The 13,549-nt window shown below is 37.4% G+C and overlaps 1 protein-coding gene across 2 annotated transcripts in view; it reads left to right on the top strand.

Annotated features, from left to right (window-relative positions):
• The window catches only part of ITPR2 (inositol 1,4,5-trisphosphate receptor type 2), a 473,043-nt gene that overhangs the window by 228,072 nt on the left and 231,422 nt on the right, over window positions 1-13,549 (top strand). For both annotated transcript variants that reach the window (XM_070620853.1, XM_070620852.1), the window contains exons 33-34: window positions 2,423-2,551; window positions 4,016-4,136. In XM_070620853.1, coding sequence (XP_070476954.1) covers window positions 2,423-2,551; window positions 4,016-4,136 — 250 coding nt within the window. The remainder of the gene's footprint in view (window positions 1-2,422; window positions 2,552-4,015; window positions 4,137-13,549) is intronic.

Raw genomic sequence — 13,549 nt, 5'->3', positions numbered from 1 at the left:
TACATCTCTTGCCTATCCATTACATTACAGTGTAGGATGCAAGGCTCTAGAGGTAAAAATGGTATCATTCATATGGGGCAGAAAAAATATCTTAAAAAAATTATTTGAATTTCTTATCCAAATGAATTGAGGAATAGGCTCCACATAGTCTTGAAAACCCAGACTGTTCATTACTCAGGATTTTCAGGAAAGCCTTTATCTAGAAATAGATTACTTTTATTAATCTAATATAATAGATTTTTAAATTTTTAATAGTTAATAAAAATAAACTTTTATTAAAAGTAAATAATTACTGTTATTAAAAAGTAAATAGATTACTTTTATTTGATGGAAGCAAATTTCTGGGTGGTTTTTTAGCAAATGTCCAGGTTCAGGTAATGCAGCCTGATACCATAATAGCTCCAGAGAGCCCCACACAATTGTATGAAATGTCACTGGATGAGGAAGAAAGTTATTTGGGCTGGTTATGGTGGAATTGGTCTGCTGCCTTTTCAACTTGAGTATGTTTTTATCCTACATATCAGAAAATTTCACTATAAAAGCCAGTGCTGGAAGGACACTAAACAAAATAAATCCCACTTCATATCCATCATGAGAAAATCAATTTTATATTATTTCTAGGACCACATTAAATTTTAGTCCTAGGTTAGAGGTCTAAATATAGCTGAGGCCAAAGTTAACCTAAAACAAAATGAGTCCTTTCTTATTCTTTCATTTTTTAAAAATTTATTGTCATCACAAATCTTCTTTTCTTCTTCTTTTTCTCCCCAAAGCCCCCCCAGTACATGGTTGTATATTCTAGTTGTAGGTCGTTCTGGTTGTGCTATGTGGGACGCAGCCTCAGCGTGGCCTGGTGAGTGGTGTCATGTCCGCACCCAGGATCCGAGCCAGTGAAATCTTGGGCCACCAGAGTCAGCGCGAGGAGTTAACCACTCGGCCCGGGGCCGGCCCCTATTCTTTCATTTTTAAAATTAATTGATTGATTCATTCATTTCACAAACATCTTTTGAACATCTTGTGTATGCCAGGCACTGTGTTATATGCTGGAACAAGAACTAAAACTAAAAGATTAACTAAGCAATAACTAAAACTGAAAGATTACATAATTTGACATAATATTTTTCCTTTAATTGCACTGTTCCTTGCAATAACTCCATGAGGTTAGTTCTAATACGACCCTGTCAAGCAGGTGTCATTTAATAGATGAGGATAAAGTCAATTGCCCCCCCCCCCCATGAGAAATGACTTAGAAGCAAAACAAACCCTGTGCTCTTTCTTCTAACTCCATTTGGCAAACACTTGTTATTTTCCAAACTAAAACATTAGGACATATTTGAGAAGGGAGTTTTTTTCCCCTTTTGTGAATTTATTTGTGTGAAAGCTTTTAAAGCAATATCAAATTAAATTACATTTACTTATTCTTTTGATGAATCACCTTATTGAAAAGAAGAAAAATTATGTAAGAATTTGGAGTGTCTTGGAACATCTGGAACATATGGCCACCATATTTACCGGCCGTAATTGTGTGAAGATTTGAACTTTCTTACTCTACCCTGGTTTTTCAGTCTTTTCTCACACCCTATGCTTCCCCTCTCCCTTTTTATCTTCATGTTTCTTATCTTTTCATCACTCAACTTTTTAAAAATTTGTTTTTAACCATGTATCTTAGCTTTTGCAGTTTGTCTACCCTGACATACTTGGGAATTTACAGTTTGTTTAGCAAAAGCACCGATTGCTGCCTCATTTAATCACATGTAAAGATCAGAGCAGGAACCAGGCCTGTGTTCTTTTCTGATTTATCCTCAGCTCTAGCCTTATATCACCTTGCTTAACCTGCCCTGAGAAGAAAGCACACAGAGCTACTCTTTTGTGCTTCCCAGATAATCTGTGGACGAAAAAGTCAAAGTTGTTGGAAAGTTTTATTTTCTTTTAGCTTTCTGTTGTACTGTCCAGATGTTTTCTGTGTTTGCATGCTCCAGTTTGGGCCAGGTATGTATTATAAGTGAAAATGTGTAGAGATATAAACTACCATCAGTCACGTTCACTACTTTGTTATAAGAACTGTTTCCTCTTTGATTTCCTCACATTGAATGGAAAAGTGTTTTCCAGCAAAGCCAAACTTGGGGATGGAGGGAGAAGGTGGGTGTGCAAAAGTAGAGAGAAGTGGTGCGGGAAGAAGAAGCCGGAGTCTGACCGAATTCTGGTCCAAGGATGAAATGACAATAAAGCTTAAAGGAGAAGCTACTGCAGAATGATACAATTTTAATGGATTTTAGGCAGAAATGTGTCTATTTAAAGTAACTTTAAAAAGCAGAAGAAACATTATAAACAATATCAGGATAATTTTTTAGAACATTACAGTGTTGAGTTATAATTCAAAGATGTGATAAAATGTATTGAGTTGTTTTATTTTTCTTTCCAGGTTTGCAATACAACCACAGACAGGAAACACGCAGACACCTTCTTGGAAAAGTGTGTTACTGAGTCAATAATGAACATTGTGAGCGGTTTCTTTAATTCTCCTTTTTCAGACAACAGTACCAGCCTCCAGGTAACTTAAACACATGAATACAAACCATTCTGCTGCACAGAATTTATTTACCTTATTTGAGTGAGAAAAAACTTTAATCTGGTCAAGGAAGTCACTTCCTATACTTCTGAAGATCACTCTTCTCTCATATTATTTACTATTAACCCCTTCAGAGTTTACCAACTTTATTTTAAATAAAGAGGACTTATCTTCAAGTAGAATTATTCTTCCTCTCCCTCTAAGCATAACAGGAACTTTTATATCTGTATATTGACTATTTGCCAAGTGTTGAAATGAATGATACGATTCTTTAAATGGATAGGCATTTTGACTCAATAATTCTACTTTAGTAATTTATCCTCAAAAAATTAGCAAGGATTTATATACTAAGATTTTCATTCAAGGGTTTATAATACTTTACAATTGACGTCAACTGTAAATGTCCACAAGTAGGGGAATAGCTAAATAAATTATGGTATAACTGTACCATGGTTTATTACATAGCAAGTAAAAACTATGTTTTAAAAGAAATATTGGGGGCTGGCCCCGTGGCTGAGTGGTTAAGTTCGTGCGCTCCGCTGCAGGCGGCCCAGTGTTTCGTTGGTTCGAATCCTGGGCGCGGACATGGCACTGCTCATCAGACCATGCTGAGGCAGCGTCCCACATGCCACAACTAGAAGGACCCACAACGAAGAATACACAACTATGTACGGGGGGCTTTGGGGAGAAAAAGGAAAAAATAAAATCTTTAAAAAAAAAAAAAAAAGAAATATTGATGACTAAGGAAAATGATCATGAAGTAATATTAAGTGAAATGGCCACAGAATTGCATTATAGTATCATCCAAATTTGTGTGTGTAAAGATATGTGCATATATATGTAGAAAAACTCAGGAAGTAAATATCTTCAAAATGTTGGTACTGATTCTCCCTATATGGTAGGATTATTGGCAATTTTCCTTTCTGCAGTTCCCAAATATTCTACAGTGATTGCGTATTATCAAAATATAATTTCAATTATACTTTCTTTAGAGAAAACTTTTAAACTATTAGATAAAACCATATGAAATTGTTTTTGTAGGTCAAAATTGTTGTCTCCTCTACTTGAGCATCATATGAAACCAAAACATTCAATCAGTCAAACAAACAAATAAACCCAGAACACCTGCTCTATTTATGCTTGGAAATAAGCCACAGATTATAAAAAATTTACTTACATTTATGTCATTGGCTACAAGAAATGCCATGTTTTTCTGATTAGGAATATAGTTGAAATGTAAATAATCAGTTTTTTATAGTATCTGGCACAGTGCCTGTCATGAAGTGGGTAGGTAATAAGTGTTTGTTGAATGAGGTATTCTTTAAATAGCCCTGAAACTCACAAGACTGGACTGTATTTTCTTTGGATGAGCCTTTTTGACAATGCGTGGATACCACATCAGGAGTGTTAATGGTTTAGCGGCCTATTTTTGTACTCTGTTTTCAGACACATCAGCCAGTTTTTATTCAGCTCCTACAGTCTGCCTTCAGAATTTACAATTGCACTTGGCCAAATCCGGCGCAGAAAGCTTCGGTGGAGTCCTGTATCAGAACTTTGGCTGAAGTGGGTAAGTCAGAATGTCGGATTTTACTTATTTTCACATCTTGTTAAAGAAATTGGGCTTTTGCAGGTTTTCAGTTTACAGCTTAATAAGAAAGCAGGTATGGTTTCTGTAAAGCTGAAGAGCAATGATCAGCAAACGACTCTGAACTTTGCATACTTTTTGGGAGGTGAATATAATCATTGTATTTCTTTTTTAAAAATATTTGAAAATTGGGGCCGGCCCCGTGGCCGAGTGGTTAAGTTCACGTGCTCTGCTGCGGTGGCTCAGGGTTTCGCCGGTTTGGATCCTGGGGGTGGACATGGCACCACTCTTCTGGTCACATTGGGGCAGCGTCCCACATGCCACAACTAGAAGGACCTGCAACTAAGATATACAACTATGTATGGGGGTGATTTGGGAAGAAAACGCAGGAAAAGAAAAAAAGAGAAAGAATATTGGCAACAGTTGTTAGCTCAGGTGCCAATCTTTAAAAAAAATTTTTTTAATGTATTTATTTACTTATAGTTTTTAATCATTATAATTTCTAAACTTAAATTTAATATTGCATATGGCACTTTAATATAGCTCAGTAAGATTTTACAGGAGTGAGTTTAGTTTATCTCTGATTTCTTTATGGAATTGTCTTGTCTATTAAGTAGCCTTACTTAGTAGCCTTACTTATTGAGACCTTCATAGGGCAGTCGGACTTTTTGAGGGATTTTTAGTTTTCCAATTTTGTTTAAATCCATCAGTATTTATTGAAGGTCTATCGTATATAAAAGGCTTCAGAAATTACAAATGAAATAGAAGCAAGGAGATTATAGCTGAGGGGAGGTTAGTAGATTCTATAAAGAGTTTCTCATAGATTCCTCTTTTCTTTTCTTTTCTGTTTTGAAGTTAATTAGGGCCATCCGACAGATGGCAGAGGGGAGGAGGGAAAAGAATAAACTTTGCTGGACTTAAAAAAACCAAACAGAGGGGCTGGCCTGGTGGTGCAGTGGTTAAACTCGCATGTTCTGCTTTGGTGGCCTGGGGTTCACCAGTTCGGATCCCTGGTGCGGGCCTATGCACCACTTGTCAAGCCATGCTGTGGCAGGAGTCCCACATATAAAGTAGAGGAAGATGGGTGAAGATGTCAGCTGAGGGCCAGTCTTCCTCAGCAAAAAGAGGAGGATGGGTGGCAGATGTTAGCTCAGGGCTAATCTTCCTCAAAAAAAAAAAAGGAAAGAAAAAAACAAACAGAGGAGCTTGACCATTCTGTCAGCTAATGGTGGTTCTGCAGGCAGTGGGGAGGGCAGCTTGTAGTGTGTTTCATCACCACTGCTGTTTATTCAGTGCTCACCATGTGCATTTGTAAGCAGTTTACTTGCATTATCTCATTTAATCCTTAGATAGGTTCTTTGATTATTTACATTTTACAGTTGAGGAAACAGAATTATCTAGGCAACTTGGCCAGGGTTATAGTTATGTTCAGTAAATATTCGATAAATGAATATATGATTTAACTAATTAATGACCATTCAAAATTTTTTCAGTCTTTTCCTCCATCTGCAATTTGACCTAAGTGATTTTATATTTACAAAATTTAGTGACTGCTCAATTTTAATTTAAATAAATGAAATCGAGTTATAACCCAAGACGATCAATTGGAAATTATTAGAACTAAGAGACTTCATAGAGTTCATCTAGGTGATTAATTATAAATAAGTATTAAACTAGACAGATTTTCTGTGTACCAAAAGGAAGCAGAGCATATACTGTGAGAAAGACATTATTCACAGTAGCAATAAAAATATTAAATACTTAAGAGAAAACAAGAAACATGAGAGAATATTATATTACTATTTTGAGGGATATAAAAAATTTTGATAAATGGAAGGATGTACTATTCCTGGATTGAAAAATTCAGTCTATAAGGATGTGGGTTCTCCTCAAATAAACTAATGATTTTAATGCTTCCACACCGGGGACCCCTGCTTTGCATGCATCCTCTTCTTCTCATAGTGCGCTTGGGCTTAGATACCCCATGTGGGACCACACCTCACAAGGATGCGTCCTCTGGCAGCTTAGCCTCTCACACCCTCCTATGGAGGCGTCTTCTTCTTCCCCCATAGGCTCCCACCGTCTCCCTCAGGCTGCTACTCTGAGGGACGTCCTCTCCACCCGGCTTGGCCTCTTACTTTCTATGCTGGGTCACTCGTTCATGTGAATACCCTTGTCACCTTTGACACCCCATGCCAGGCTGTCCCCCAACGTGGACGCCCTCCTTAACCCATTTAAATTCTGATTCTCCACTCCAGGCAGCCTCCTACACAGGCACCTTCCGCTCCTTTTTGGGCTTGAGCCCTCTGGACGCCTCGCCTCCTTGTGCGTCTCTTTCCCAGTGCTGACACTTAACTTTGCTCTGCTCCTGCTGAAGGTTTTAGGACTGAATGGTTAAAGAAGGGAAGAGAAAAAAATAAAGGAAGAGGGCACAATATATACTGTGTAAAAAATAAAGAAGGACACAAAAGAGAACCTAATTCTTGTTTTAGAAAGATACACATAGCAAACTGTCCAGAAGCCTATAAATAAAATATTCACATTGCTTATCTCTGAGTGGTGGAATTTTAGATGAATCTGGTTCTATTGTTCATGCTTTTATCTAACTTCTAGGTTTTTAATAATATACTTCTCAAGTGATAATAAAATAGTACCAAAAGCATTTTTATTTGGACCAAGTCAGCTGGGAAATATAGTAATCCTCACAAGATAAAATCCAAAGGAAAAGCAAAGAAATGTGATGATGTTATTTTTTGCATAGGAATTCATTATCTTAGCTGCCAAGTGTATTTCTATATTTTTCATTTTAAGGCAGTCTCCTCTCTTCCTGCTTTTCTTCCTTCTTTCTCTCTCTCCACCACCTCTTCCTCCTCCTCCTTTTTCTCCTCTTGCATCTTTTCGTCCTCCTCTTCCTCCCTTAGTATTTAGCAAATGCAGTGAGGGAAACAGCAGTTGGCCCTACCCAGAGCATAGAGGGTGTGCTGTTCGTAAGACTTAAAAATCGAGAGATGAAGAACTTGGAGCCACAAGTGAGATTCCATGTTGTACTTTCCATCTGCGTTCCAACATCAGTGGATTCCTTGTGTAGTCAGACCAGTTCTTGCATAGCAGGATGGCAGAGCTTTGGGGGTTTAAATAGCCACCGAAGGCATGTTAGTCTGAAGATATCTTTTATTTCTAAGGTATAAGCTTTTATTTTCTCCCGTTTTCTATGCTAGCCAAAACCTTATGATTTAACAGGAAATTTTAGTTCCTTTTTTGCATGCGATAAGGACATGTGTGATAGGAAGTCTAAAAAAATAATTATATGTAAGGGTATAATCAAGGTGGATTTGGAAAAGTGATGTTTTGGTGTAAAATCTCAGTTTTTATCTTTGTGAGAAGGCATGTTTTCTGTCTCTTCCTTGTTTGTCCTTTCCATCCGAGTTATGAAGCTCTGGAAATTTTATCCCCACTGTTGCTCTCCATTCGTACCTCTCCTGCCCTCCCCTCCATTAAGGCCTGGTGTAACTCCTCCTCACTTTCCTCTTGGACCACTGTAGCAATTCACTGTTCTCTCCTTCTTGCTTTCCTCGCTGAAATAAATCTGCCCAGAATAATCTTCTTGAAATTCTCTCTCTTGTTTTAAAAACATCAACAACAAACTCCCCAGCCTTCAGCAGCGTCCCTTTGTCTAACAAATGAAGGATGGATTCCTTATTGTAACATTTGTGGCCTCCACGACACAGCTCTGCCTTCCTTTTTTGACCTTGTTGTTCACAGGTTCCCACACGTCCCCTGTATGACAGCAAACTTAGCTATTATGCCCTGTGCATTGCTCATATTATAACTTTCTCTCTCTTTCTCTGTTTCTTTCTTTCTCTGATTTCCACCATTGCCACCTCTCAGCATCTTTTTTATTACTCACATTGTTTTTGGTTCAAATTCCTCCATAAAAGCTATTCTTGACTCTCATATCCAGATCTGAGGTCATCCCCATTTGACCACTTACGCTTTTCTTACGGTCTTCATTTTATCTTAGCTTGTATCATTCTAAGTCCTCATCTTTTCCCCTCTGTTAGATTTTGAGGGACAGTGACTATGAAGTGCTGTCACAAAGGCATTAATAGAAAGCTATTGACTAGGATGAAGAAGGTGAAAAGCAAATCCTGCTTTGTGATGGTTAGACCACATCTTTTTTTCTTGGTGGATGCTGTTCATCGAAACATAAATAACCAAAAGGAAACACATTAGGAAATGAGCATCCGTGGTAATGAAAGGGATGTCGGCCCGCCTTACTTGAGTAATGATTGAAAACATTTGAAGTATTTAGATGAAGAAGAGAAATCTGAGGGGGAACATAATAATTACTTTCCAACATTTTGGGGTGAGGACGGACTTCTTTTACAGGCTCCCAGGGATAGGGTTGTAACTAGTACATGGCAGCTGTGAGAGGCACATTTTTGTCCCACTGTAGAGAATAACTATTTCACAATTAGTACTCTTTTAAAGGCTTAGGGATCACATTCGATTCTTCCCTCTTCTTCACTTCCATTGAACACAATGGCAGGTTCTCTTGGTTCCACTGCCAAACGTATCTTTTTTTTTTTCTCTTGTGTGACACCCTTGTCCAAATTCACCATCATCTGACATGGCTTATGGAAGAGTCTTGGACTGAACTCCCCACCTCCACTCCTGTCCCACTACAGTCCATTTCCTACATGGCAGGTAGAGTGGTCCTAAACTGTAAATCAGATACATCACTCATCTACTTAAAACTCTCCATTGCACTTAAAATTTGTATTCCTTCCCATGGCTTACAAAGCCTTTCATCATCTGAGCTTCGCCTACTTCTCCCAGTTTCCTCTGCCCCGTCCCCCCACAGCTTTGCTCCACCCACACTGGCCTGCTTTCTGTTTCCCATCTACATCATGGTCTCTCTCGTCTTAGGGCATTTGCACCTGCTATTCCCTCTGTTTGGATCCTCTTCCCTCAGATTATCGCATGCTCAACAGTTACTTGCTCAGTGAAGTGTTCCAGAACATCTCTATGTGGTGACCTAGCTTCTTCCCACCCCTTATCCTATCTTACTCTTTCATTTTCCCCTTAGCACTTATCACTATTTGAAAGCATCTTGTTTGTTTGTTTATTTTTTGCTTCTCTGTTGTCTGTTTCTCCCATTAGAATGTAAACTATGAAAGCAGGGGCTTTGCTTTATTCACTGATTGCCAGGGCCTGAAAGTGTCTAGTGCTGACTAAGCAGGTTAACGAGTGTTTGTTGACTGACAATAATCCACGGACTAGATATTTTGCAAATAGTGAAATTTAGGCTTAGAAGGGTTAAATAGCTTGCCCAGTTAATAAGTAGTCAAGTTGGGTTTCAAATCCAAGTTTCTCTGAGTATGTAGTTTATACTGTACCTGGTTACCCCAGAAGTCCTATCTTAGGAAGCCCTAACCTATAAACTAGAACTATTGACTTACAGGATAGGGATCTCTCTAAAGTTTTATAATTCAAGTACAAAATCATTTTTGTGTTTCAGCAACTTTTTAAGACTACGAAGAGGTGCTAAAGTTAACACAATTCAAATACGTAAGAATTTATAATATGAAAAAGAACAAAGTATACATATTTAAGAAAATTATAACAAAGTCAAGAGAATACTTTGTTTTTATAAAGCAAATTTTCAGTGCATTTACAAATCGGTAAACACATTTCTGTAAATGTAACTATCTATTATAGTTACATTTGCGTAACATTTTATACTTTGTAAAACACTCTCAGGTACGTTAGCTTAACTCATTTATCACCAAAAATACTTTGTTCATTTCATTGTTTGTACATTGGCTACAAAAGGTAGTAAAAATCGGCAAAAGCGCTTACTAAATCAGCACTTACCTTGCTGAGAACAGCGAGCATTTATTAATATTGGACAGTGTGGTAAACCCTGTGATGTGGATGCTGTTCTTAGTCCCATTTCACAGATGGGGACGTGAGGTTAGCGAGGTTAGCAAGGTTAGGCAGCATGCCCAAGGTCACAGAGGCAGGATCTGAACACTTCTAGACTGACATGCTAGCAGACATTTGTGATGCTCTACTATATATCACAAATCAGTTTAAACAAATATTCCCTGTTTTATACTTTTAAGATAGAAAATGTGGCTCAAGATGTTAATAATGCCCTTCATTAGTTACTGTTCCTCAGTTTACTCATTTACGTGAAATACAATAGCACGTTAGAAGCACTTTGAGAAAAAGCATCCAAGAGTTATTTCTACATTATTTCACTTAAAAAACAATTTCGTTCCATGTGTTTCATAATCTTAAAATGATTTGGGGGGGAGTTAATGTTGGGTACTTTGTTGGCAACATATCTTTTTTCCAAATTGAAATTCTGTAAAATGTCTTTTACAAATGGTTTGAATAATGAATATCAATCTTCGAGCCAATTGTTCCTCCCAAATTTGAACATGTATCAAATATAAACCCTTTGAGAAGAGAAATTGAGTTTCTTTTAAAACAAACATATCTGGGATGTTGTATTTGACTGTACAAAGAGTTTGATATAATACATCCCTCTAATTATGATTTTTTTTTAGATATTTTATTTTTTTTCCTTTTTCTCCCCAAAGCCCCCCAGTACATAGTTGTATATTCTTCGTTGTGGGTCCTTCTAGTTGTGGCATGTGGGACGCTGCCTCAGCATGGTCTGATGAGCAGTGCCATGTCTGCGCCCAGGATTCGAACCAACGACACATTGGGCCCCCTGCAGCGGAGCGCACGAACTTAACCACTCGGCCATGGGGCCAGGCCCTCTCCAATTATGATTTTTTAAAGCTCTACTATTACTTTTAAAAAATTAAATCTGAATAAGTTACAAGATGGGACGAAACCATAAAGTTTTTCACATATTTATTGATTCACTGATTTATAATGATCACTCATTATCTGAAAGACATTATTCTAGTTTGGAGAAATGCAGTCTGTCAAACCATGTTTTCTGCCCTCTGTGAATTTCTGGTACATTGGAGGTAGATATAATATGTACAGAAATGACAAAGCAGAATAAAACTAAGTATCTTATCTGTTACAAAGTTCTAGAGTCTGACACAGTGCCTAGAGCACAGTAGGTACTCAGTGAATATTTATTGCGTGAATAAAATAAATGGATGAATACAAATAAATGAGTGAATATCCTGCTTTTGTCATTGGCTGCATAATATCCTGTTGTGTGCCTACATTCTTTTCTTCCTCCAGTTTTATTGAGAAATATTTGACATACATCACTGTGTAAGTTTTTAGGCATACAGCATTATGGTTTGATTTACATAGATTGTGAAATGATTTTCATAATAGGTTCAGCTCTCATCCATCATCTCATACAGATACAATAAAAAGAAAAGAAACAAGAAAAGAAACGAAAAATTTTTCTCCTTGTGATGAGAACTGTTAGGAGTTATTCTCTTAACTTTCCTATATATCATACAGTAGTGTTAGCTAGTGTCATCATGTTGTACATTACATCCCTAGTACTCATTTATCTTATAATTGGAAGTTTGTACCTTTTAACCACCTTCCTCCAGTTCCCCATTACCCTACGCTCTGCCTCTGGTAATCACATGTCTGATCTCTTTTTCTATGAGTTTCCTTTTTTTTTTTTTTTAAGATTCCACATATAAGTGAGGTCTTACAGTATTTGTCTTTCTTTGATTTATTATGCGTAGCATAGCGCCTTCAAGTTCCATCCATGTTGTCACAATGGTTTTTTTATGGCTGATTGATAATTCTGTTGTATATATTTGTACCACGACTCCTTTATCTATAGATCTGTTGACGGACACGTAGGTTGTTTCCATGCCTTGGCTATTTTAAATAATGCTGCTGTGAACTTGGAGAGGGGGCAGGCAGATATCTTTGTGAGTTAGTGTTTTTCTTTCCTTTGAATATATTCCCAGGAATAGAATTGCTGGATCATATGGTAGCTTTATTTTTAATTTTTTGAGGATCTTCCATACTGTTTTCTATAGTTGCTGTACCAATTTACCTCCCCACCAACAGTGCACAATCCTTCCCTTTTCTCTACATCCATGCCAGCATTTGTTATCTCTTTTCTTTTTGATGATGGCCTTTCTAACAGGTATGAGGTAATATCTCAGTGTGGTTTTAATTTGCATTTCCGTAATGACTAGTGACGTTGAGCATCTTTTCAGGTACCTGTTGTGTGTGTCTATATTCTAATTTAGTTAACCCCATTATTGGATATTTATGTTGTTTCCAATCATTTTGCACATGAGGGAGAATAAGGTAAATACCTAGGAGAAGAATTTCTGGGTATTTTAATTTTGGCAGATACTGTCCTCTGTAGAGATTGTTCAGTTTACATGCCACAGCAATGTAGGAGAATATCTTTCTCCTCGATAATGTGGTGTGTGATCAAATTCTTAGATCTTTGCCAATCTTGTAAGTAAAAATATTATAGTTTTATAAAGATTTTATTCTTTTCCTTTTTCTCCCCAAAGCCCCCCGGTACATAGTTGTATATTCTTTGTTGTGGGTCCTTCTAGTTGTGGCATGTGGGACGCTGCCTCAGCGTGGTTTGATGAGCAGTGCCATGTCCACGCCCAGGATTCGAACCAACAAAACGCTGGGCCGCCTGCAGCAGAGCCCGCGTACTTGACCTCTCGACCACTCGGCCACGGGGCCAGCCGCGATATTGTTACAGTTTTAACGTCTGTTTGTCTTTCTATGAGTGAGGAGAAAAAACCTTTCCATATAATTGAGTCATTGGCATTTCCTTTTCTGTAAACTGTCACTTCTTGTGCTTTACTTTTTCTATTTTCTTTTCCTTAATAATTTGAATAGCCCTTTACTTATTAAGAAAATGAGCTCTTTACCTATAAGTAACCGATTTTTGTCTTAATTTTTCATTTTTCATTTGAATTTTTATTTTGTATTTTTGACATGCTGGAATTTATTTTCTTTTAGGTTTTCCTTCATCTTCACAATGATGTTGATCAGTCTGAGATCTTGTTTTTTTAATTTCCATTAAGAATTTTCATGGTTTTAGTTTGTCTGTCTGTCTGTGTGTTTGTTGTGGCTGTTTACAATCTGAGTTGTCTCGAATATATTTAGTTGTAAGATATAAGGTATGGAGTCAACTTTATTTTTTCCAGATGACTAGTCAGGTGTGCCAATACTAGTTCTTGCACAACCCATAAAATTATTGGCAATTAATTGAGTATAGTTTGAGTGCCAAATAGGAAAGATGCATTTCATACTTTTAATGTTGTTCATATTTAAAAACTAGTGCTTCAGCACGGATTTATTCTGGATAGTTTGACATGGCATGACTCTCTGCCCACCCCAGTACACCCTCCTTGTGCACCCACTGTTCTTGTTCTTGTGGGTGTGTACAG

This window comes from Equus przewalskii, chromosome 5, assembly GCF_037783145.1.
Source record: "Equus przewalskii isolate Varuska chromosome 5, EquPr2, whole genome shotgun sequence".
NCBI classification, from domain to species: domain Eukaryota; kingdom Metazoa; phylum Chordata; class Mammalia; order Perissodactyla; family Equidae; genus Equus; species Equus przewalskii.
The sequence above is the reverse complement of the archived record's forward strand: the minus strand, read 5'-3'. Positions and strand labels throughout refer to the sequence as shown.